Genomic DNA, 26,618 nt, shown 5'->3' with positions numbered 1-26,618 from the left:
GCTTGTGTTCAGATCCCAGCTTGTTTAGCCATGGGACCTGGCACGTTACAGATCTTCCCCGACATGCAGCTTCCCCGCCTGTAAAAATGGACGTATGGTACCAACAGGTAACTTTTACCTAACAGGTACAGTACCAACTGTAACTATGGTTAAGGAGGCTTGGACGACAGAACGAATGAATGTAGAGCTGCTGTAGCATAACCACCACCCGCCTGCGCCGGTGGGCCAGGCCAAACGCCACCGCTTTTTAACAGTGTGGCCTTGGACCAGTTCCTTAACCCTGCTGAGTCGCAGTGTTTGCATCAGTAAATAGAGTGTCTGAGCCCCATGTGAGCTGTGGCACGTGAAGGTTGAAGGTCATTGGACCGTGAAGCCAGAGGTGAGCGCAGCGTGCCGCCCAGAGAGCAGACCGTAGGAGCCGGGCTCCCTCCCCTTTACCTTCAGTGATTCGTAATAGTTTTTCAGTTTCACACATGCAGGTTATCCGTTCTTAGTTCTAGGAAATTAAATATCGGTCAAGTGCCGATACTTGCTTTAGCAAGTTAGTGTAAACTGGTAACTTCTGTTTTTAAATTGTGAATTTAAGTTGGTGCTCTGTATGTTTCAGGTTTAGCCGTGGCCACTCGATTAACTACATTTGTCTCATTTTCTTGGCCTCTTATGTTTAGATTATGTGACAGGCTAACCCCCAAATAAAAATGTAGCTTTCTTTCCCTGACACAGGCAGGCAGGCAGGCAGCAACCAAGTCAGGGTCAGGTCCCTCCCCGAGTGCTCCCATCCTCCCCTGTGGGGTAACCTCCAGAAGGTCAGCGTGGGCTCCCACAGAGCACGGCTGTGCCTGCCCCTCCCCACCTGTCTCTCCTGCTAGACTACAGGCGGCCTCAGGACGGGCTCCTGTATTCTGGGGCCTCAGTCAGTGTTTGTTGATGGAAGAGTGAAGTAAGACGGGTTAACCTAAGTTATGAGTCAATGCATAACTAGTTATTGTTTATTATTATTAATTTTTAAATTAATTTTTATTGGAGTATAGCTGCATTACAATGTTGTGTTAGTTTCTCCTGTACAGCAGAATGAATCAGCTATACATATATCCCCTCTTTTTGGATTTCCTTCCCATTTAGGTCACCACAGAGCATTGAGTAGAGTTCCCTGAGCTACACAGCTGGTTCTCATCAGTGGTCTATTTTATACATAGTATCAATGGTGTATATGTGCCAATCCCCATCTCCCAGTTCCTACCCCCCCGCAACCCCTGTTGATTATTTACCACATCTAGTCTTCTCTTTGGGGAACAAAGGGGGCCAGGAGGTTTATCAGGAACGTGGCTCGAGGTCTGTCCCTTTAAACTGATACTACAGTTTTAAAAGGTAAGGGCCGCTGACAGGCCGGGTGCCTGAGGTGCAGCCTTCCACTGCCATGGCTCCGGTCTTGGCGGTAGGTCTTTCGGTTTTGGCCCGACAGAATCTTAGCTTCTTTTTTAGCGGTAACTGTGCCATCTCTTTTTGTAACTCCCCCAGAATGCTTATTATAGAGCCTTACACAAGGATGTGAAATGTTTGTTGACTAATTGTCCTTATGTCCAATTTAACTGGTTCCCTTAGGGAGCCATTGTTATGGAGTTTAACTAGAAAAACATGTTGGCTCTTAATATACCTTCTTTTCGCCATCCACAAGAGTTTTCAGGGAAATGTTTTGCATTTTAGCTTAGCTTTTTAGATTTTCCTGTTATGAGTATTCTGAAGAAAATTGATCAGAGAAGCAAGAATGAGGTAGATGCAAGTTAGGTGCTCACACCTGTGTCCTGTGGTCACAGTGTAATATGTGGCCTGGGTGATTTCAGAGGGTTTACGTGCTTTAAAAAGTATACCTGGTTTATGGGCTTCCCTGGTGGCACAGTGGTGAAGAATCCGCCTGCCGATGCAGGGGACACGGGTTCGAGCCCTGGTCCGGGAAGATCCCACGTGCCGTGGAGCAACTAAGCCCGTGAGCCACAACTACTGAGCCTGCGCTCTAGAGCCCGCGAGCCGCAACTACTGAGCCTGCATGCTGCAACTACTGAAGCCTGCGCGCCTAGAGCCTGTGCTCCGCGACAAGAGAAGCCACTGCAACGAGAAGCCCGCGCACCGCAACGAAGAGCAGCCCCTGCTCGCCGCGACTAGAGAAAGCCCGTGTGCAGCAACGAAGACCCAATGCGGCCAAAAAATAAATATAAATAAATAAATAAATTAATTTTTTAAAAAGTATACCTGGTTTATACTTCTCACCTCTGTCGTCACGGCTATATATCTTTGTCCTTTATAAATAAACCAACAGCAACAACAAAACCCAGATCCTCTTTCTTCTGAAGACTAACAGGTTAAGCTGAAAGAAATGTTTGGGTGCCATGGTTTTTGTGTTACAGAATGCAGTAGTCCTGCCCCTGGCCCAGGAAAAGAATGGGAAGAGTATGTGCAGATCCGGTCTCTGGTTGAGAAAATACGAAAAAAACAAAAAGGTAAATTTCCTCAAATGATCATCACATTTTAATAATATCCTGTGGAAACCTGGCATAAGCAGAGAGGCTTTGAGAATGAAGGTCTCGGCGTCAACCCTCAGGCCTCCGTGCCTGTCTGGATGGTGGTTGTAGAAGGGCTCCTAGATATTGGGAGGGAAACTGCATTGGAAAACCATCAGGATTTTCCCCATTTTTGAGGTGCCGTTGCTGCTTTGGAAGGGGTAAAAATGTTGAGCTTCAGCCAGGACAGTTTTTCTATCTGGGGACTAAGATGGGAGTTACAAAAATAAACTTTCATTTATTTTTATTTTATGAAATACATATTTAAATTTGTTTTTACATCCTGTGTTTCCTTTAGGGTTTGAAGTCAGTACACGGTGTTGTGTGGTCAACACACAAATATATACAGATTGGTTAATGTCTTGTCAAGATTTACAGTGAACTCAAATATGTCTTGATTTAATAAGAGATGTAGTTATATTTCTCAAGCTGTGTTTTTCCAGGGTGTATTCAGTAGGCATCTTAATGATCCTCAGTCAGGCTGGCAATGGGGCCAAGTGTCAATTCGGAAGAGCGTATTCAATATACCTATTGTTTTTGTGCTATAAAGCACAAAAAGTAGATTTGTATGCAGGCCACACGGAAGGTAGAAGGAGAAAACATAATAAGGAGCCTGCATTCAGAAGGATGAGAGAACTTCTTTGACTCCTCTTTTATTTATTGCCATGAAAGTTAGTGGGAAGACGGTTTGTTTTGTATTTGCCCTCTTTACCACTCTCCCATGCACGTCTGCAAACATGCAGTCTTGTGGTTAGGTAGTCTCAAACCCTCAATGGGGACGGGTTCTTTTATAATGTGTTAATTTGCATTAAATGGTAGACTGTGCTAATCCTGGCTCACCAAATTGTTGCTGAAAAGTTTTTTTTATATCCTGAGTTTCTGTGCTGAGTAGAGACCGTTTACTATAACTGGCACTGAAGTTAGAGCGTTCGCTAGTTCTCAATAAGGGAAGAGTAAATTCTGTTTTAGAGTATCCCTAACAAAATCAGTTTTCTCCATTTAGCAGGTACCTTTGCAGACCTAGCTTGGCAAGGCCCCAGGCCAGGCAGTCCCGTTTCACAGATCCAGTTAACCATGAATTGTATCTTGGGGACATGGCCACAGGCCATGGGCTGGGTTCTGTGCCCAGCACCTCATGTGGTCAAAGTTCCTGTTCCTCTCTCTTTATTCCTCAAAAAAGTAATGATTTTTCCTATGCATGGCTTTTCATCTTTTTTGATATTTCAAACGTGCTGAAAAGTGCCAAAAATAACACCTAAGCAGCTACTATCTCAATTGGATACATGCCAGAGTCTTGTCGGTTCAGGTTCTTCTTTCCTTCCTTCTCACCTACTGGTCCAATCTCTTCCCCTCCCTCCGTGCTTTGATTGGTTCTTATATTTGTTTTTAAGAAATCAGGCGTTTCAGGCACAGCTGAAGCCCCACACTTCCATCCCACTCCCTCCCCTCCCCCTCGGGGGGGGTTGTCTTTACAGTGAATGTGTTTCTGCTTCATGTATCACCCCATACAAATAGATGGTAGTAATTGGTATTTTAACAGTTTACGTGAATGGTATCATACTACTGGACTTTCAGAAAAACAGTGTTAAGTTTTGTGTTTCACTTACAGTGATACTTATAGATCCTGCTCATTTAAGTTGCTGGACGAAATTCAGAGCCTCTCCAGTTTTGCGCTCTTAGAATCAGGGTCTAGGGCTCCCCCTTACAAACATCTCCTTGTGCGTGTACGTGAGCTACTGATTTTTGTTTTCGTGGGAGTTTTGTTAAAGAAAGTGTGCACATGAGAGATGGCAGGTTGCTCTAGAAACCTGCGGTGGTCATGAAGGCTTTCCCCATCCCTGTTATTTCACCTAATAGAACCTGACCGCCAGTATTCATATCACCTGGGATCAGCAGCTATTGCTCTGTAACCAGCAGGGCGTTCAGGATTTTAACTCACCTTGCCTGTCGCTAGTTAAGGTATGTACTGTGACATCTGGTGGTCAGTTTTGATTTTTTTTTTTTTTTCAAGATTGGAGTCTTAATACTATTTCTAGGTAGTTAGTTCCAGTGGTCTGTTTTTTATTTTCTGAGAGCAGCGTGACTGATATATGTTCTAAAAGTAGCTCTTGTTTTCTAAAACACGGATTGATATAGGTCTGTCTGTTACTTTTGATGGAAAAAGAGAAGATTACTTTCCTGATCTAATGAAATGGGCCTCTGAAAATGGAGCCTCTGTTGAGGGTTTTGAAATGGTGAACTTCAAAGAAGAGGGCTTCGGTTTGAGAGCAACAAGAGATATCAAGGTGAGTTTGTAGGTGAGCTGCTGGTCCGGGGGGGGGGCCAGGGGGCTCTAAGGGCATCTGGGTGGTGTGGCGTGGAGCGCCCAGGACCTGGAGACGGGCGTCTCGGGCTTGTCCTGAGCGCGCTGTGGGCGTGTCGGCAGGTGCAGCCCACGCGGCCTCTCCCTGACCCGCAGCCTCGCAGCTGGCCTCGTGGTCCTGAGGAGCCTCCGCCCAGGGCTCTAGACGGCCCCTCCCAGGTCGTCCTCCTTGGAACTGTGCTATCAGCCAGGGCGTGGGGCAAGTCGGGTCGCGTCTCTGAACCTCTGTTAGGAGACCAGAGAACATGCTTCGCGGGCTTTTGAGATTTGAGTGAAGAGGAGGATGTGGGCTTGGGTGGCTTGGAGGGAGAGCGCGTAGGGCCCCGTGATGGATTGGGTGTGGGGTGGGGTGGGGGTGGGCAGTGTCGGGATGCGGACCGGCTTTCTGGAGTGGGTAACGGAGTGGCTGGACGTACCACTTACCGAGACAGCAGCAGCAGAGGGGAGGGGAGAGAAGAAGAGAAATATCCATGTGCTAAGGGACAAGTGCTCTTCTCCACCCTCGGTCCTTCCTTGCAGATGAAGGGAGCAGCAGCCCCGGCGGGGCTCCAGGCCTCTCTCTGGCCCTCACTCGTGCCGCTCCTAGAGAGGAGGGGTAACGGTCTGAGGGTTTTGGACGAAGGATCTGGGCTTGGCCTTTTCCTCCGTGGGAGCTGGTTGCCATATGTGTTCTCTCCCCTGCTCTCTCCACCCTGGGAGTTTTACAGGGCAGGCCACACGTGGGGAGGCCTGTCGGGGCTCCAGTCCTGCCTGTAACTAGGTGGGGAGTCTGTCTAATTCTGGGATTCCATAGGTGATATTTTGTGTCACCATCTGTTGTATTCTTGTGTCTCTCTCAGTTGGTTCAGAACTTGGGTGGAGGAAATGGATGTTATTTATTTGGGTCCCTTCAAACTTCCAGCAGCATCTCTGGTCAAGTTGTAGTTTACTTTTCAATGATACCTTGATAAGCCATACACTGGTTTATTAGATACCTGTTAAATATCTAGTGTGTGAATAGTACCCTGCTTGTTATTATACCATGCTTCCCAAAACACCAGGGTCTCTTCCTTCATGAGGCTGATATAGTAAGGGACGAGACACACATAAAAATAAATAGTAGACATTGGTAAAAGGCAAGAGTAAGCCAGCTGTCACACGTTTTTCTCCTCTCTGATAAGAAGCATCATTAGTATGGATGCTGCCCAGGATATCTGAGCGGTGGTCCGTCTTCACTATGTGCATGTTTTTTTAAGCTTTATTGAGGCATAATTGATATACAAAATCACACATATTTAACATATATGTTTTGATGAGCTGGGACATATGCATATACCCGTGACACCATCACCACACCCAGGGTACTACGTTGATGTGCGTGCTTCAGGCAGTATAGACACACGTACAGGACTTCCTGAAAAGAAGCATCTCATGTTGCCAAAGTAGTGAGATAATGCCTTGGGAAAAAATTAGTAACCAAAATATGTCTTACGGGCTTGTGCTTTTGCTGGTATCCGTGTGCTTTAAGGTCAAGCATGTGGAGGAAGCAATATTACTCTAGCTTCAGAAACTCAATAGCAATTCACACTGGCAGGTTAGGGTTTTTGTTGGAGGTAGAATTTTTTTTGTTTTGTTTTTAGAACTTAAGTACAGCAAAGAATAAATAAACACCCTTGTGCTCTATTCCCAAATTGTTATATTTGCTTCGAATTGCTTTTTTGATTTTTTTTTTCCCAGTGTATGTAGTTTTTCTTTGGAAACAGGATTCGAAACGATGCTTCTACTCATTTAACTGTAACGTAAATGTTTACATTTAAAAGTGTATTTGATAATTAGAAATAAAATACTTATAGGCAACCTTAAGTTGTATTTCATTGTGATTGGATTTCTGACCATAGATGTCGCTGGATTGATGATTGTAACATGTCTTGGTGATTCTGCTGTTATTTTTTTTCCTCCTAGGCAGAAGAATTATTTTTATGGGTTCCACGAAAATTACTAATGACTGTTGAATCTGCTAAAAATTCAGTGCTGGGTGAGAATAATTTCTGTTTGTTCAAGGCAGAGCAAAAATGATAAAAATATATAAAATTTCATTTTGTGGTGCTAGGGATTATATTTGGTCGTTTTCTCAACTAGTGAAGTATTTCCCCAAATCCACACGAAGTGTTTTCCACACTTGTAATCTGACATAGTAGAAGAACGTCAAAAGGAGAGGGCACCTTACCTTAAACGTTACATGACTATCAAGATATTCCTATAACTTTAACATATATTTTGAATGAACACTTTTTAAAGCAGTGTGTGGAACTGATGCTGTTACCTTCTGGGTTAATTCAGGGCCCTTGTATTCTCAAGACCGAATTCTTCAAGCCATGGGAAACATCACACTGGCCTTTCATCTGCTGTGTGAGCGAGCCGACCCTAACTCTTTCTGGCAGCCCTACATTCAGACCCTCCCCAGCGAATACGACACCCCTCTCTACTTCGAAGAGGATGAGGTTCGCTACCTTCAGTCCACACAGGCCATACATGACGTCTTCAGCCAGTATAAGAACACAGCGCGGCAGTACGCCTACTTCTATAAGGTCATCCAGGTGAGCGGCTGAGAGCTGTTTAAAGGATGTGTTACAGGGTGGGGAAGGAGGGAAATTGATTGCTTAAATGTTCCACCTAAACATTTTGCTTTTTAAGGTAAAAGGCATCGAGCGCATTGTTTCTGTTTTTACAGAAATGTCACTGAAATGTGGTTGGAATACATCTGACTTCCTCAGTGCCCAGTGTTAAAACAAGCAGCGGTTGCTCCTAAGTTATGAAAGTCACTACATTTTACTGAAAACGAAAGACAATCATGGACTTTTAGAAGCTCTACAGTCTATCTAGTACAAAAAGATATGCCCCATGTCTAAATTTTCCAAGAAAATGAAAGTCCATTTGTGGGTTCTGCATACGTATATTAGTAGTAAAATATTGACAGTTGATTCCTCTATGTTTTGCAAAGTGTACTGTGTATTATATTAATTTTAATTAGTTCTAAGTAGACGTGTCACATGGAAATCTCTATAAGGTCGTGAACATTTGAATTACACCTGATTGCTCCTTGCTGTGTTTTGGCAGTTGAGCCAGCGTTCTCTTTCCTTTCCAGTTGAACAGCACTCAGGCAGCTGAGGGCCAGTGTCAGGGTTCCCTTGGGAGCTAAGAAAGGGCGAGTGTCTCTGCCTCCTGACTCACCCCTTTCTCATATGCCCACGAATCAGCTCCTGGGCTGCTGTACCTAATAGGTGGCAAGTGGGAAAGTGAGCTGCTCCCTTTCCCTTTTCTTTGGGTACTTCCATAACCTGGATTAGGCTTGATTTGGTTGTTACTTAGCTGGTCTGTCTTTGCCATGTTTTCATTGCTACAGGAAATAATGTTTTTGTGTTCATCATTTAACCTTACAGCATGCTTACTGCACAAGAATGTTACACTCAAAATTATATCCTCCCCTGTACCAAATACTTCAAATACATAAAAAACTATGACTCTTGTCTTCAAGTAGAAATCGCTGCTTTTCTAAACTTTAAACTTCAGGAAGCCTTTAAGAATTATCATGTAATATGTATATTATTTTGAGTGTGCTTGGTTTGAAAAAATATTGATGGAGCCAGACCAAAACTCTGATTATTCGGTTAGCTTGCACCTACAATCCTGCAGTCTAAAGTGGGACGTGGCTCTTCGTGACCTGAAAGGGTTGTGCTTTTATGCCTAGTTCTTAATTGTGTTTCTTCAATGACGAATAAAAGCGAAGCTGACCCTAGCAGGTCTAAGCCTTTGTCATTTCCTGTTGTTAGGCAACAAACTGGAAACCAGCTCTTTTCACGGATGTGTTTCTCACGTCGGGGCTGTGAGGTGGCGAAGGCTGGCGGCCTACCCCAGAGGAACTGCCTCTGTGATCAGGTCGAGGGTTCTGGAACGACGCTGAGTCCCCTGGCAGCTGGCTTGGCGTGATCTTTGGATTTTCATTACACTCACCGGTCCGTTTATTTCAGCATTAACCAAGTAGTGCAGTTTTGCTTCAAGGTTCAACGAGATTTTAAATGACCGTGAGCCACTAAAATACTCTGTTCATTTTGATGGAACCGTCTCATGCCAGGTCTCTTAATAACCCTCTGAAATAAACCCCTTTAGATGATGTTTAGGTGACTGAATTATACCACAGTCTGTGTAGTAAATAGTATTATTGTGAACCTCTCAGGAACTAGAGAACATTCTAAAAATAAACTTCAATTCAGAAGTTTTTCTAAGAGTGGTAAAATTCTCACATGACTAACAAGAACAATTTGGATAACTTATAATGAATCCAAATATCCTTTTTAAAAAAACAGCCACAGTCCTAAAGCATTAACGAATCTATCCATTATTCCTTTATTCATTTATTCTCCCTTTTATTGAAAACTTTGATTAATAAATGTGAAACAAGGTATATCCAAGTGTGGAATTATCAGACAATCAAATGTTGGCTTTTTTGCATAATTAAGCCAGTCTTGAGTATTTGAAAATAATGGTCGTGATTTTAAAAACGGGTGAAGGGGGTCAAAAGGTAAAAAGAAAAAAATATATATATGCAGAATCATAAATTTTAAAAATGATTTAAAGTTGCAATCAAACTGTACTTTTCTTGACTGTCAAAAGCATCAAACCGAAGAGGAAGCAAGGTGTGTCTGTGACCACATAATAGCTTCTTCTGTGTTACATCAGTGCATCTCAGCTGGGCGGTTGAGAGGGTATTTGCCCTTGAGAAGAGAGTATTTGGTAACAGTTGGAGACAGTTTTGGTTGTTAGGTGTGGGGAGGGGGGAATGCCACTGGCATCCGGGCTGGGGCTGCTGCTGAACTTCTCATGATGTGCGGGGCAGCCCCCAAACGAGGAATTGTCCAGCCCAAAATGTCCATAGTGCTAAGGCTGAGAAACCCTGCTTTGTATTTATATATAGAGGACAGAGCACCTCAAATACCTATGTGATTCCAAGAATCACCATCAATCCCTTCTAGAGGTGGGACGCCCAGGGCCGGACTGACACTGGTTGCCGGTCACTCTCCCCTATGTCAGAAAGTCTTCGCGGGCCAGTTCCAGATCCCCCTGGCTTTAGCTGCCTGCTCTAGCTAGGAGAACAGATTTTAAAGTGCTTTTCTGCTTTCTGTCATTTAACAAACACCACTTACTTTTAAAAACTTACAAATATAAGACTAGGTTTGGAGGTGTTTGACTTGTTAAGGATATAAGTACAGGGGAACAAAGATTGAAAAAATCTAAGTGTAAAATTCAGATTACTCTTTACAAACACACACTTGGACCAAGGAGTCGAGTCGAGATCCTTGAAATTGCGTTTTGAAAATGAACTTTACGTGGTGGGCTATCATCATTTCTCCACGTAACCTGGTGAGAGTTCAGTCAGGAAGGGGGCATTTAACTGATGGGAGGGGAAGGACCATGTGCCCTGAACCAGGCAGCCCTGACTGAGGGTGGTTTCAGGAAGGGTCAAAGCAGTGGTGGGATAATCTGCCCGAGAGAGAGACCGCACAGAAAGAGCCTGAGCTTTGTAGTCAGACAAACCTGAGTTGAAATCCCAATAAATGTATTTATTGTTAAATTAAATATAATTTGGCATTTGTTGCTTTACCCTACCCCTCTGTGTTTGCCTCCTGCTCTGTTAGGTAGAAGTAGAAGACCCATTTTTCAGTGTGACTGCTGTCAGCCCAAGGTGGGCTGTTCATCAAAGCCCGCAGCACAGTGCCGGGCCGCAGTGCCTGTGGCATGAGGAAACACCGAGGAGGTCGCGGTTGAAGCCACCCGAGCCAGGGCCGCGTGGTAGTGGAGAGGGTGGGCTCTGGAGCTGGCCTGCCAGGGTTCAAATCCCCACAGCATCATTTTTGCCAGGTCTCTGTGCTTCTGTTTCCTTTTCTGCAAAATGAGATAATATAGCACCTGTCTCCCAGGGTTGCTGAGTGGACGAAATGAGTTGATCTACGTGAGGCCCTCAGTACAGCAGTACCTGTCATAGAAATGCTCCATTTCTGTTACTGTTTTGTGTTTTGATCGTTCAGGCCATGCCGTTTGGTTGTTTTGTGTTTTATTGTTTTAAGTTGCATCTCCCCTGTCCCTGCAGCACCTTATGGTAGTATTTCTTAACTTTCCTACTAAAAACTCCTATTGGCCACGGATAATGAAGAGTATTCCTGCAAGACTAGGGCCTAGACCCAAGCGACTCTTCACAAACTCACATTGCTTCGCTATCTCGTGCTTTTGTTGTTACTGTCATTGGTTTTTTATCTCATGTTTTTAAATATTAAAAATTCGTGCAATTGTTTATGTTTGCTGTGGTTTAACAATCATGTGAAATGACTTACTATCAGGTCAGACTGGCACTGTAGGAGAACAGCCCAATTTCTCCCATGACCCTACCTGCCGCCGTGCATCCCTGGAACCCACGTTCCAGCGGGAGAAGCATGGCTTTATGTAGAGTAAATGCCGTGAGCCCCACAATGTGGTCAGTCTAAGGGCGGTTCTTTTGCAGTAAAAGAAAATGTGACAGTCACTTAACGTTAGTAAAAATAGGCAGCAGGAGAGATGATTGCAAATTGAAAATACATCAGAATGAGCTTTGGCAGAAAATTTCTTTTTTATCAGTGATTTGATTTCTGTGCCTGTTGGAATAGGAACTCAAGGCAGCCCAGAATGAGACGTACTGCTGAGACAACCAGGGGGTCTAGGCTATGGAGGAGAAGGTTTTTGCATAAGAATTCGTGACAAAGAAAAACAGATTTAAGCAAGAGTTATCTTTTCAAAAATCATATTTTGAGTCTAGCTGTTTTTCTAGTTTCAGGATGTTCCCACTGCTTCTAGACGTCTTCAGTGACAATTGAGAGTAAACATGAATGTTAACACGGTACCGCTGTTATTCTATGTGTCGTGTTTTCTCACTTCAGTACCAAACCATACATCTTATGCTTTTCCAGGCTTGGATGTTGGGCTTTTTCTCCTTTTTAGTAGACAGATCACTTCAGCAGTGCATTATCACTCAGGGGAGAGTGAGTAAGGTTACAGCAGTTCATGTTTCACATTTTCAGTACAGCGACCTGCCCTCAGTTTGATTTTTTCTTTGAATTTTTTTTTTTTTTTTTTTTTTTTTTTCATTGTAGCTCTTAACTTTTTTCAGGGTCTTGGGAACCCTCTTCCCAGAGACATGTGTATGTGTGCTATAATCACAAACCCTGGCATACCATTTGGGGGCTCAAATTCCAGAACCTGATTTGCAGTTTTTTGTTATGACTTCCAATTTAAAGTCATTTTTCTGGGGATGCAGACCAAACTCTGGTCTGAGCCGAAACTCATTCTTTTTCTCCTGAGCTGGCCGCTGGCCCGAAGGTCTGCCAGCCCCGGCCCGGCCTCTGTCTCCTGGGGGCACCAGCAGTGTGGCGCAAGCACGCTGGTCCCTGTGTGGTGGCGATCCCAAGGCCCTGGGAGAGGAGCACAGAGACGTGTTCATAGTCATCTTGCTTCAGCCTTTAGGACGTTTATTCTACAAGAAAATTGGCACTAATACTCACTTCTAGGAATTATAAATGCCTTTAGGTAAATTTCTCTGCATTGCATTCTTAATGTTTAGAGAAACCTCTCTCTCTCTCTCTCTCTCTCTCTCTCTCTCTCTCTCTCTCTCTCCTTTTTGTTGCCTAAGAACTAGGAAAATAATTTCCTCCCAGCATATTTTCTTGGTCAAAGGCTTGAGTGCGGCTGCTTGGTAGTTCAGGTTACTTTCTGTCTTTAGTTTGCTTCACAGAGTTGGTTTACAAGTCTTGCCAGGCCTCTGCTCCTCCTCATCTGTGCAGCAGCGCTTGGGCTTCAGGGTTCTTTTAGGTTTTTACATTGTACCTGCATTGTATTCTTCTTGAGATGTGCAGTATACAGTGTGTCCTTTAGGTATCTAACAGATGAAAGTATGTAACCAGAAGCCTCAAACTCAGGGAATTTTTTGTGCATACCTGCAGGTAAGATCTCACACCTGCTGGTGAAACATTCTACTGCAGCTTCATGGTTGAGAAATGTCAGCACCCAAACTCAGGAAGCTGAATTTAGAAATTGTGGCTCAGCCAAATGCTGGAAAAGGCTCGTGGGGATTGAGAACCTGAGTGGTGGTAGAATTTCTTCCTGTCAGTTTGTGAAGGGGGGCGCGAGGGAAGAAGAGAGGATTAATAGTAGAGGCAGAACTTGGCCTTTAAAACTGCCGCAGAGCTTTAACCTATAAAAGTACACCTGACAGACCAGGACATTCCAAAGTTCAGCTCCAAGTTGGGACTTTTGCCTGGAAATATATGACTAGTTTTGTGATAGAAATCAGTGGGAAAAAAAGTAGGATTTGGCTTAAACCCAACTTTGAAGTGGCGTGATTGTGAGAAAATGAAGAAAATCATATCTTGACTTAATGTAAATGAATGATAGTCCAAATATTTCTCACCCGTGTCAATGAAAAAGAAATGAACGGATCCTGTGAATGAGCTGTTTGTCTAGTTGATAACCCCATGTAGTGCGCTGGGCGCTGGGGTGTGGAGCGCCAGCTGCCCCGAGGTGAAGAGCTCTCTCTCCTGGGATGAGCACATTTCCTGTGCTGTCAAGCTTGAATGTGATGCTCTTAAGTAAATTCAAGTGTACTGGGTTTAACAGCGTAAAGGCATATCTATAAAATTACTGTTTTCCCATTGATCTCATCGTTTAAGTGATTTATCCCACCTTACTTGGGTCTCCTCTTTTTGTGCTGATCGAATCTGAGACGTACAGGGGAAGGGCTGACGGAGAAACTCCTGTGTGTGTTAAGTGCTGTGAATTTTATTTCCAGGCTTCCGCCTTTCCTGCCTAATGCTGCAGGATGGGGGGAGGCTGTGTTAAGTTGGCCGTCCTCCCGGACAGGCAGCTTCTCCCACCTGGCCAGGCCCGTGGCGGCAGGAGACCCGCGCAGCCAGACTCACAGCTTGCTGCGAACAGGGCCTGCCCAGAGGCCAAGGAAGGTGCCACTTCTGGTTCTCGGCATCCCGTGGCAGTTGTGGCTGAACGTCAGTTACTGTCCCATTTCTCGCTGTTCTCCTTGTCCCTGACGGAGCCACAGGAGAAGAGCACAGACGTGAATTTTTGCTGGAGATAGGTTTACCTCTGTTTTCCTGAAGCTCATAGAGAAATCTGATCCTGCATGAGGCCTACAGGAATGAACGTCAGATTTGAGCACAGCCCCTGGGCCTCGGCATGCTTTAAAGATCCAGTGCCTTGACACACGCAGGCCATGTACGTGGCCGTCAACTGCTGTCCTAGACACGTGTGGGTGCGCGTACCCGAGAGCCCCGCAAGGGAGCATGTGCACTTGTGTTCATGGAACTTGACGTCCGCTGGTGGCTGAGGTAGTCGCGGGCACCCCCGGTTTATGTGCAGGTTTACTCCACGTCATCCCTGAGGCTGTGGGGAGCTTGGGGGGCTCTCCGTAGCCGGCTTCTCCGTTGGCCCTTCCCCTCCGCCTAGAAACCTGCGTAAGGGTCTTCCTTCCAGGTAAACCAACCCACCTTCTCCTCCTGACCTTGGATTCACTCCCCTTTCTTTTTGTTTTTAGCCCATTGTATCCTCCTGATTGTTCATTCAGCTACTGTTTATTGAGGATCTCAAGCGTGAGGCACCACACCTGGGGACCGGGACTAATGTCCCTGGGGGTACAAAGAGGTGTTTTTGAACTTTTAACTTTGAACTAATTTTTTCGACTTAGGAAAAAGTTGCCAACATAGTACAAAGTTGAAGGCCTGACCGTGGGCACCACGTCCTGGATACCCTGCTCCTGCCCTCGCTCCCACGAAAGTTCCCTCCCGGAGGCACGTGTGTTCCATATGTGATGCTCTTATTCTCAGGCAAATTCCTGACAACGTCACAACTCCTGACGCAGGGTGGGGGGTATGGGACACCGAGGAGGTGAGTCAGAGGCGAGGGTGGGGATGAGAGAAGGCGCTTCAGTGGCCGGGGGTATCGAGGTAAACGTGGGTTCTGTGGTGAGGGCACTGCTTGGAGTTGCAGGATGTGATGAGGAGAGAATGATGCCCTCTGATTCCAAGCTGTGCCCAGAGTCCGAGGGGCCTCTTCCCATCCCGTGAGTCGTGTTCTGTGCCGGGTGCCCTGGAGCACTGGCCGGACCGGGAGGTGGGAGTGGCTCCTGAGCTTGTTGTATGGACCCGTGGTCACTAACAGAAGATGCCTCGTGGGGACAGAGCTGCCCCATCGGTGTGACCCTCCCTGGGCTCTCTCCTCAGGGCTTTAGTCCTGACAGTCACTCTGTGAGGGAGGCAGTGTCCATCCTCCCTTTGCAGAGGAGCAGTGGGAGATGTGGGGTTCCCAGGCCCGCGTCGGAGCAGGCCGGCCGGACCCGAGCCCTCCCAGACCGGGGTCGGCAGGTCACAGTCTTTCTCTACGGCTCTTTCTGGTCTTACTTTTGGGGCAAAGAAGTGGTCTAGTTTTTTTTTTTTTATAAATGTATTTATTTTTATTTATTTTAATTTTGGCTGCGTCGGGTCTTCGTTGCGGTGCACGGCCTTCTCATCGCGGCGGCTCCTCTTGTTGCGGAGCACGGGCTCTAGGCGCCCGGACTCCAAAAGTTGTGGCGCACGGGCTCAGTAGTTGTGGCTCGTGGGCTCTAGAGCGCAAGCTTAGTAGTTGTGGCACACGGGCTTAGTTGCTCCGTGGCACTTGGGATCTTCCCGGACCAGGGTTCAAACCTGTGTCCCCTGAATTGATAGGCAGATTCCTAACCAGTGCGCTGCTAGGGAAGCCCAGAAGTGGGCTAGTTTTAAGGGCAGAGCAGTCTTGTTCAAAATCTCTCTTGGGCTCTTATTTTGCAGAAAGCTGTGCCATCCCCTGGGCCTGCACAGGGCACCTGCTGGGGTTCCTTCCAGCTCCTGGAGGGACACCCGTCCAGCCTCAGTCTCACTCTATGCAGACGTGGGAGAGGGTCACACGCAGAGGAAGCCGTAGGCTGCTGGCTTTCCCCCACGCTGGGATGAAGCTGGTGGTCCTCTCTCTCTCTCTCTCTCTCTCTCTCTCTCTCTCTCTTTCTTTCTTTTTTTTATCCTTACCAAATTGACTTTTAATGTTATAAAAAAGTGGAAACACTGGAACTTAGGAAAATCACTCCAGGCTTACATGTTCTCTGGAGAGTTTCCAGCGACTTTATGATCTTTGTCTGTTTTTTTTTTTTTTTTTTTTTTTTTTGCGGTACGCGGGCCTCTCCCGTTGCGGAGCACAGGCTCCGGACGCGCAGGCCCAGCCGCCACGGCTCACGGGCCCAGCCGCTCCGCGGCATGTGGGATCTTCCCGGACCGGGGCATGAACCCGCGTCCCCCGCATCGGCAGGCGGACTCCCAACCACTGCGCCATCAGGGAAGCCCGAATTTGTGATCTTTGTAGAGCCTTTGGCTGTCTTGCTGAGATGAACTGACCTGTGTACTTGCTTTTTCCCGAGAGCTGACCTTGCGCATTACTAATTTGTGTTAAATGTGTATGAGTGTCGTCCTTATCATGTCCTTACTTAAGGTTTCTGACTTTGTAGATTATTCATTCTAAACGTGTATCTAATTTTCACCATTTTTATAAATACAGGCTGCAGATGTGACATTTGAAAACATCTAATTTGTGGTTTTAACTGTTTGCTTGTTTTGTATAATGTTATAGCAATTCAAATAGATATAGACTTCACCTGCTGGGAATCTAGTGTTCTTTGTTTTTTTCCAGTTTTTGTTTCAGCAGCCTTTGAGGGACTCAAGAAACGAAATGCTCTTTCTCTGTATTCCTGGTTCTAAATGGGGGAAGCCATACCTGCGTCCATTTGGTGGCGCGTATTCCTTCTTGGCAGTTATTAAGGAAGGTCACCGTTTTGTGGTGTCTGTACAAGCGGAGAGGCTGGGCAACCCTATGCTCTGTGTCCTCCTGTAGAAGTTTTCCAGGTAAGATTCCCAGATCTCCGGGCTGCCGTGGTTGCTAGGGCACTCCTGTCTCCTGCCCTTGGCTGGCCCGTTGTCTCTTCTGTCTGGCAGTCCTCCTGTGAACGACAGCCTTCCTCCCCTTACTCGGCTTGTCACCTGGGCCCCTTGAGAAAAACTTCCAACTTTGCTGATCAGAGTTGGGAACGGAAGTCTAGCAAAGCCATTACAAGGGTAATCATTCATGGCAATGCCGGCTATGTGTCCAGCACTGTGAGAGCTTTCTTGCCTTTTATTCCAGAACTACTGCCTTCCCATGAGAATCTGAGATAGAATTAACCAAACTAGATTCAGCAGAAACCTCCAGTCTTAGGGCCCAAGTCTTTGGGGCATTGCCCCGTTTTACAGGTGAGGAAATGGGCTGAGTGGCGAGTCAGGATTGAAGCCCAGATCCTCCCGGCCCTAGAGGCTGTTTTTCCCACTTCCCTTGTCTCCACAGACCCATCCTCTTTACAATGCCTTCCCTCCCCTTCTAGCCCCCGCTTTACCAGTCCTGGGTCTTTCCCACAAGTCTGATCGGTAGAACTTTTTTGAAAATACAAGTTTAAAAACAAAAGCTTCAAAATTGTTTTTTCTTGAAACCTGCTTTTTTTTTTCCAGCCCCCTAAGGTCTGTATCTGGTGATTACATTCCCTGTTCTCTGGGATAGGAATTTTGGTTTTATTTTTGTTTTGTTTTGTTTTGAGTGTGTGTGATAAGACGAGAGCCTGCTTCTATTTTTTGAGACCTCTGACAAGCGCCCTTAGGAGAGCACTCTCCTGAGTGAGCAGACACATTGGCAACCGCTCGTGCTGGTTGACGTTGACATGCAAATTCTGTTCCTTCCCTGCAGAGCTGTACTGCTCTCATAATTGCTTATGACCTAAGAAATTCTGGCTTAGGCTGCAACCATCCCATGGCCACTCTGCGTATCCTTGTCGCCTTCTCTCAGGGAGAAAAGCATTTACAGTAGAAGCATGAAAAGGAATTAGAGGCAGTAGGGGAACCTCCATAACATCAGGGATTATATTATTAACACATTCTTTTTACTCGGGTTGGGCCGGGACCTCTCGGCAGCTGGATGTGGAGGCACAGCTGGGACTGTCCACCCCCTCTGCATTTCAGTACCAAGCGGAAGAGTGGATTGAGCTCACCCTCCAGTGAGCTTGAGGGAGTGTGCAGACCGGCGTGGAGTGAGATGGTGAGGACGATCGCTTTAACAGAATCGGTAGGTTAGTGAGTGTTCACAGACAGGGAACAGAGGCGCCTGTGTTCTGTTGCCCTTATTCCATAAGGTGCTGTGGATTAGACACAACCGCAGTCCACTCCGCCTGACTTCCTTGGAATTGAGAGCCGGAGCGTAGGTGGGGCTTTGCTGTTGGTATTCATCGGGCTGTGTGCTTCCTGCATTTGCATTGCATACTAACTCTACGTAGGATTGATGCGGGAAGGCGGTCTGATTTGAGTATTTAGTGCTTCATTCTAGCCCTGGTGGGTTAGATCAGGTGGATCGCATCTTTCACCGTTACGGAAACTCATTTTAGCAGCGTGTTTCTGCTGGGCAGATTCTCCAAAAAATTGCCCATGCAATATAATAATTTTTAAATAGTCTTGTTAATAGCAGCTTCTTCCGACTCTGCCTAGCCATCCATTCTGCTCGCAGCTTGCCAGTTTTCGGAGGAGTCGGTGTCCTGTAGAAGAAAGAATAGTCCCTCCGAGTCTGAGCTTGTCACCCGCTAGGTAAGTCTGGTCAGGTTAAGTTGGCGCCTGAGTTCCCTTATCTGTAGAAAGGAGACATGGGTGCCCGCCAGCCAGGCTGTGTGGGAGTGAAGAAGAGGCATCTCTGTGGGGCTCAGCGTACAGGGGCCAGCCCTGCAGACGCGGCGGGTCGGCCACACCCTCTCCAGGGCCGTCCTCTGGCCTCTGCTAGAGCGCGGTCCCTGCTCAGGGCCCGATCTGACAAGGCAGCCCTTCCCAGCGTGAGGACTACTTAGAGGACCTGTCCTTGCATGGAGGCAAAACATGCCTCCCTGGAACGTTCATCTGAGTCGTTTCCTGACTTGAGAGCAAAAGAGTAGATTTCGTCTTCTGCCACGACTCTTTCCCTCCCCGTCTCCCCCCACGTCTGAGGCATTTGTTCAGCAGACACCTCTCTGCAAGGTGCACCTGCTTGGAATCGACGGTTTACAAAGTGAGTCGGAAGCTTGCTTGCTGGGCCTGTAAAATTAATTCAATAAAAAGTGATATTTGAGGGCCTAGATTGAAAGAGAAGGAAGAGTCCTTTCAGCTGAGAAGTTGAGGAGGACTTTTTTTGGTCTTTGTCATTTTTAAATGGGAGCAGTGGTGGTTGGAGAAGGTGATCTCAGAGACGGGCCCCCGCTGCTCTCTGACCTTGCCTTTGGCCTATTTTTTCCTCAAAGCACATGAGTACCTGACAGCATATGTGTATTTCTTCATTCATTTGTCTGCCTTCCCAACCAGAATGTCAGCACACTGGGGGCAGGGACTGTGTTTTATCCTCAGCTGGAAGGTGCCTAACACATAGCAAGGGCTCAGTCGCGGTTTGTTGGGTGAATAAAGCCACCAGCCAGTAGCTGAAACAGCAGCAAATAGCATTTAATAAAACTGGTCAGACACTGTGCCTTCGTTCGTTTCCTCCTGTCAGCACCCACTGAGAGGTGTGACTCCCCTTTCCTACTGAAGAGCAGACCTGCCGGGCCTCACGGCTGGGCAGCAGCCGGGCTGGGTCTCAGGCTTGGCTCTGGGCCCAGAGCCTGTGCTCTCTGCAGGCTGCACTCCTCCCCGGCCCCTGAGAGTCCCAGAACTCAGGCCACCTGTCACTCAAACATCTGTTTCGTGGCTCTTCTGGAACCTGCAGGGGGTCAGGAGCAGACTTCTCTTCTGTGTTCCCTAGCTTAATTCTCTTCTGTTCTGTGGGGATGTTTGCCTGTTGTCTGTGTTCAGATAGCTTTCTAATTTTTCGTGGTTTGTAGGAGATCACCAGCAATGACTATGGTCACATGTATAAGTTTTTTCAATATTCAAGTCAGTTATGTTTGTTTGTTTGTTTTATTTTTGGTCTGGAGCAATTCTGACTTGTTTAAAATGGCTAGTCGCTTTCTTACTGTCGTTTCTCTTACTTTGGAATTCATTTTCCTTCCAGTGATGATGGACACCCAGTCCAGGCCACTGTCCTGCCTTCCAGAAGGTCTCTCCACTCTTTTTTTTTTTTTTTTTTTTAAGGATTGTGGGGTTTTTTTTATTACTTATTTTTATTTTTGGCTGCGTTGGGTCTTTGTTGCTGTACACAGTCTTTCTCTAGTTGTGGCACACAGGCTTCTCGTTGCGGTGGCTTCTCTTTTTGTGGAGCACAGGCTCTAGGCGCACAGGCTTCAGTAGTTGCCGCACACGGGCTCAGTATTTGTGGCTCGCAGGCTCTAGAGCGCAGGCTCAGTAGTTGTGGCGCACGGGCTTAGTTGCTCTGCAGCATGTGGGATCTTCCCGGACCAGGGCTTGAACCTGTGACCCCTGCATTGGCAGGCGTATTCTTAACCGCTGCGCCACCAGGGGAGCCCGGTCTCTCCACTCTTAACCCTCCTGTCTGGGTCTGTGTGCAGAACTAGAGAGATCTTTTTGTAACATAAATTATATCATGCTGCTGGTTTACCATTACACTTGGAAAAACTCAAAAGGGCAGGGCTGCTGAGATGGCCCCTCCTCCCACTTCAGGTGAACCCTTGGGCACCGCTCCCTTCGCGTCACTGCAGTCCGCTCCCGCTGGCTGTGATCAGTTCGCTGGTCTGTCCCAGCCTCTCTGGCCCCATCTGCTCCCTTTCTGCAGGGGCTTCCCCCAGTTCTGTGCATGGCTGCCTGCTTCTCAGTCTTCTGGTTTCAGCTAAAATATTGCAGTTTGAGTGAGGCTTTCCCTTACCGTAAAGCAGATCTGCCTTATTCACTGTGTTAGTGTGTTAGTCAGGACTCTTCTGAGAAACAGAACCAGCAGGGCGTGGTTATGTGTATAGAAGGAGATTTATTTTAAGGAATTGGCTCACATGACTATGGAGGCTGGCAAGTCCAGAATTTACAGGCCAGGCCGGCAGGCTGGAGACCCAGGAAAGAGCTGATGTTCTAGTTCAAGTCCGAAGGCCTTCTGCTGCAGACCCCCCTCTTGCTTGGGGGAGGTCAGGCTTTTGTTCTGTTCAGGCCCTCGGTTGACTAGGTGAGGAGGAGAGCGACCAGGGAGGGCGCCTGCTTTCCTCAGAGTCCACCGGTTTAAATGCTAGGCTCATCCAGGAACAGCTTCGCTGACACATCCAGCATCACGCCTCACCAGATATTTGGGCATGTGGCCCAGCCAAGTTGACAGATAAAATTCATCATCACAGTTCGCATCCTTTTTAAAAATATATGTGTTGACTTATTATCTGCGTCCTCTTCTGGAGTGACCCTGCTCTCCAGGTGCCGCCGTGGCACTGTTGCCGGCACAGTGCCTGGCACACAGAGCTCGGGCGGCGCTTGTTCAGTGGGGAGCCGATTGCCTGCCAGCTCTCCAAGTGAGTCTCGCATGGCCAGGGCCTCGTGGGAGGTGAATGGCCAAAGTCCAACCTGTCGTCCGCTCCCTAAGCTGCGTCCCCTCAAAGCTGCATCCTTACAGGCAGACAACTTCTTCCAGTTTGTACAAAGGGCCTCTGATGTCCTTAAACCTGATGGGACATCAGAGGAGCCATGTAAATGAGGACTGTCGCAAGTCTAACAGAGCGTGCCGTCACTCTGCCCAGAGCTCGGTGGCCCTGGCCTTTCTTCCTCTGTCTTCCCAGACGTGAAACTTACAGTGAGGGGAGGATTTATCAGATCCTCTGCTTTTAGCAGACTTAATCTAGTAGCTGTCCATAAAACTGGTTTATACTCTCTTGGTCTACTGTATTTTTCTCTGTAAAAAATAAAATACCGTCTATATTTTCCAAGAGATTAGGTGACGTGAAATGTACTTCATAACACTGTCGGCTTCTGTTGTTCTTTCATTCTTACACGGCGCTCACGACCAGGCTCTTATGCTCAGGTTCAGAGTCTTCTGCAGACGTGCTCTGGGCCATTTTTCTTCACTTCCCACCAGATGTCCTCCACGGCCGTGTTCCCTCCTCCGGCTCTGCGCTAGCCAGGGCTTCCTGACTGCTGGGCCTGACGTCCGCTCCTTACGTCGCTCCAGTGAACTGCTCCTCCTCTGCGTGTTGTGTGTGGCCATCCGAGGCCGTATGCGTTCCTTCTGACCCTCTCCCCAACTGTTTCCCCCTGGAAATTACTGGGTATCTCCACCTCACATATGACTGTAGCAAAATGCCCTACGATTATTGACAGTTTAAGCTTGAATTATATTTTTGGAGAGCTGTTATTTTTAGGCCCACCTGTGTTCTTTAGTCCTTGAGCTTTGTCAGGTGTTACAGTTTGGGTAATTTTTTCATTTCACAAATCAATTTTATTCCTTCGGCGTACAAGAAAAAGTGAGTTCTAAATATTAGTTATTTAAAACATAGCATGGATACTGTGTTTATTTACATTCAGCCTCATCAGGAAAAAATTATAATAGTATTCATTAAAAATTTTAAGTCAAATAACTACCTATTTAAAATATCTTCTGATGATAATGGTGTTTTGCTGAATGCTGGCTTCTCATCCAGGTCAGTGGTAGGTGCTATAAGGAGATAGAGAAGTAATCCGAGTCCTTGCCTTGTAGAAATTTATGGTAGAGATGGGAGGAAAACAATGGGCAGGAGACGTTGAAGAGCAAAAATGGGAAACTGAGGCAGTGACTGCCATCTGAGCTCCTGGGGGGCAGTCAGGTGGTACCTGAGTTGGGGCTCGAAAGGCAAAATTGTCTGGTAGAGGGAGGGAACTACTGTCAGCAAAGGTGTGGAGTTGGGGGGGCGGCAGGACACATCCCGAGGAGGGGAGACAGCCGAGGCCCAGCAGAGGCCGCAGCCGCTGGATTTGAGGGAGGTCATTTAGGGGTTTGCAGCAGGCACCAGCTCCCAGAAGTTGGGTCCCTGCATCTCCCTGGGATGCCTGTAGCTTCTGTGGCTCAGGCCAGTGTGGGATGAAATGGCTGTGGCCTCAGTAGTTGTATTTTATGACACCTGACCAAGTGGCTCAAACTCTCTGAGCCTCAGTTGCCACAATTACCTCCCACCCTGTCTCGCAGCTGAGCTATCAGGGAATAAAATGTGGTTTTAAAACATAACATTCTGTTAATGTAATTAACCAGAAGCTGGATTTGAGCACACTTCTGTGATGTCAGAAAGGAAAGTTCCAGGACTGGATGGGAAAGGCAGGAGGATGAAACAGAAAGGCCCGTTCCCAGGAGCTGGGATGGAGGGTGCAGGAAGGAGGGAGGGTGGGAGGGCACGAGGGCCTTCAGCAGGCTTTGGGGTTTCTGCCCTGCATGTCCTAGGGAGCCCTGGGCAGCAGAGTAATCAGGTTGGCCTGGGTTTGTTTGCTTGCTTAAAGGTAACCTCGTGGCAGGGAGGCCAGAAGACCAGTTAGCCTGAGGAGTTTGAGAAGTATCTGAAGGTTGGGTTGACCGTATCTGCTGATAAACTGGATGAGAGGAGTTTGGGAGAGAGTTAGTTTAGGATGGCCTTGAGGTTTCTGGAATAAACTGGTTTTAAGTTTACTATTCCCCCCTTATTCCTAAGCTGACTTTACCAGCCTTTCTCTATTTCTAACCTTTATGGTTTAGAAAGGAAACTTTTGATCCTAAATTTCTAGCTTATTCTAACTTGTTTGAATGCAAGACACCGAAAGTAATCTTTGTATCTGAGTTTTCAGTCCAGACAGGTTTATTTTGTACTTCGGAGTAGATATTTCAAGCAGAAATCTTTTGTATGCAGAAGTCAAGCCTAGAGCAAATCTTTATTGTGAAATTATAAGCTCGCGAAGGTGAAGGCTTTAATGGAAGTGCTCACCCAGCCTTCACCGAAGTGACACACGCGCAATAGCACGTCTGAACGAAAAGCTGGCGGACGAGCAGCGTTCCATTTAAATGTATCAGTGATTTAAAGACTGTCTCTAACGAGTTCTGAAATCTTTGTGTCAGTCTCCTGTTTTTTCCTTAAATGCTGTGAAATCATTTAAAATTAATAAGCCAGTTTTTATTTGGTGGCGTTTACATCAGAACTGCTACCATCAGCTTGGAGGTCCTTGCTCTTGTGTGGTCTTCTCATCAGTCTAATGCGAGTTAGTGGCTGTGGTTTCTAGAAGCAGAAGGACAGAAGCTTCCTGTTAACGGGTCAGTACGCTAAGCAGGGGGCCCTCCGAGGTGCAGCTGCTGGGTCTCAATGCCGGCACTTCGTCACCTGAACGTGGGCGGCATAGTGACAGAGGGCAGTGTTTCAGTTACTGCTAATGTAGATGTGAAATGGGGCTTCCTCGAGGGAGTGACGTGTTGGACCAGGGTGCATGGAGGACTTAGGAGTGTTACTCCCAAACCGAGAGAGGTCTGTTGGCGAGGATCAGTTCAGTCCGTGTCACGCACACGCCCCCGCACGTCGCAGAATCACACAGAAGCCCCGCCGCGCCTAGGCCTTTTCTCTCTGGCAGTCAGCCCCTGTTGCCCAGCACCACTGATGTGTGAGGAGCTCTGGTGGGTGCTGGGGCTGCAGACCTGGTTTCTGGCCTCAAGGAGCTCTCCGTCTAGCGGAAAACCAAATCTCGTCCCGTGAGAGAAGAGCGAGGGGTACGGGGCGCTAGCCCAGAGGCGAGGGGAGAGCAGAGAGACTTGGGGAGTCAGGAGAGGCTTCTCAGAGGTGGGTGAGGTAACTGACCCTGAGGAAGGTCCGGGGCTTACTGCGGGGAGTGGGCAAAGGGCACAGGCTGGCCACTCAGTGCAGCTGGAGCGTGGTGTGCATGGGGCAGAGGAAGTGAGGGTGGAGAGACAGGCTGCAAGGGGGCGGGGGAGCAGGACCAGCGCTGCAGTAGCACTTCATGTGGTGCCCAGATCCTCATTAAGCACACTGAAGCCTCACAACCACCCTCCCGGGTCTGGCTGTGATTCCCATTTGACAAAACAGAGGCCTGTTTGCTGGTCTGTGTGCTCCAGGACTTGAACTCATCCCCACTGACCGGCACACAAGAACCTAGATTCCTACCTGAGTCTGATGTACCTTCCGGATCTCCAGTATCGTGCTGACTTCACCCTGTAACCAAGGGAGCTGGTCACTCACTCTGCCAGCATTTATGGGGTGCCCACGGCTCAGTAACTAATCTGGTTTGTATTTCAGCATAGGCAGTTACAATGCTTTACGCGGTGGACATGTACTCACGAGTCCTGCTAAAGCGGAAGCACCACAGAGGCTGGGGTTGGCCTGCGTGGATCGGGCACCCAGCCCAGTGAGCGCTGGCACGCAGCGAGAGCTTGGTAACCAGTTACTGGGTGAGAGATACAACTCCTGGGTGAGGCCGAGAGTAGGTGGTGACCGACCCACGGTGTCAACACTTTTGGACGCAATTCTGGATTTTCTTCCGAGTGTGTGGGTAGCACTAGCTTCCTGGACAGGCTGCTCTAGGAATGAAAAGCACATAAGAACATAGCTGTGGACCAGATCAAACCTGCATTAAGAAAAAAATCTTTCCAAGCCAGCTTCACCTACTGTTTTTCTTTTTAATTTAGAGGAGGTGCTTAATTTCAGCAAGACACTCATCCTGGTGCCTTAGTAGAGGAACAGAGAGTGACCCTCAGCGTGGTCGGAGAGATGACAGGTGGTGTCAGGCTCTCTTCCTGGGCCTGTCCTGCCGAACGCTTTTGTTGGGATAGCGAAAAGACCTAGGAGGCATGCTGGCCAAATTTCTGGGTGGTGAAAAACCAAGGCGCCTCCCTATGTAGGCTAAGCCTGTCTTGATTCACAGAGCTCTTGGCCGCACGAGAAGGATGCGACTGAGCAGGGGCCACTGGGAAGGCAGTGGGCATAGCAGGAGGACTGGTGACTGGACCTCAGAGCCCTGGAGCCCTGTTCTCTGACAGTAGCTCATTTTGTGACCATGGACCAGTCACTCACACTCTCTCAGCCTCGCTTATTAAAAAAGGGGAACCTGCCCTGTGTCCCCTACAGGAGGGTGGGGCAGGTGAGAAATGAAGGTAAGCTGTTTTTAGGTAGTAGAGCGTTTTACAAATGCATGTTTTTAAAAAAGAAGCTACCTGTCACTGCCCTTCGGGGGTCCTGAAGAGGCAAATCGTGGATGAGGTGAGAAGTGAGCTGGCTGGCCAGCCATGGTTCCTCCCAGTTCAGAGAACCACGGTGTGGCTGCTACAGTCACGGCCCTGTGGGTGCAGAACTCAGCCCTGCTCTCTCCTCAGTCTAGTGGGGGAAAGCTAAATGGCAATAAAGCATATGCACATAACAGTTCATGGCAATAGAAGGCTCTTGCTTGTTGGTATAGGGTCAGTTACCAAAATTCTAGGGAAAAGCTGCTGAGAGAGCTTTAGAGGCAGGAAAGATACAAGTGATTTGAGTTTATCACATTAAAGTATAGCTACACTTTAAAGGCAGTAAAGGTCAATAATCGCTTCCAGACATCAAACATTATAAACTGGTTTTTTTTTTTTTTTTTTTTTTTTTTTTTTTGTGGTACGCGGGCCTCCCTCTGCTGTGGCCTCTCCCGTTGCGGAGCACAGGCTCCGGACGCGCAGGCTCAGCGGCCATGGCCCACGGGCGCAGC

General features: G+C 47.4%; 1 protein-coding gene across 3 annotated transcripts in view; it reads left to right on the top strand.

Moving 5' to 3' along the window:
- The window catches only part of SETD3 (SET domain containing 3, actin N3(tau)-histidine methyltransferase), a 71,504-nt gene that overhangs the window by 12,739 nt on the left and 32,147 nt on the right, over nt 1–26,618 (top strand). For all 3 annotated transcript variants that reach the window (XR_002892857.2, XM_024130976.3, XM_024130974.2), the window contains exons 3-6: nt 2,403–2,495; nt 4,692–4,840; nt 6,859–6,931; nt 7,237–7,493. Coding sequence is in view for 2 of the 3 variants with exons in the window: in XM_024130976.3 (XP_023986744.1) it covers nt 2,403–2,495; nt 4,692–4,840; nt 6,859–6,931; nt 7,237–7,493 (572 nt within the window). In the remaining variant the exon portion in view is untranslated. The remainder of the gene's footprint in view (nt 1–2,402; nt 2,496–4,691; nt 4,841–6,858; nt 6,932–7,236; nt 7,494–26,618) is intronic.

This window comes from Physeter macrocephalus, chromosome 11 (genome assembly GCF_002837175.3).
Source record: "Physeter macrocephalus isolate SW-GA chromosome 11, ASM283717v5, whole genome shotgun sequence".
Lineage (NCBI taxonomy): Eukaryota > Metazoa > Chordata > Mammalia > Artiodactyla > Physeteridae > Physeter > Physeter macrocephalus.
Note: the sequence above shows the minus strand (reverse complement) of the source record. Positions and strands in the feature narration are given on the sequence as shown.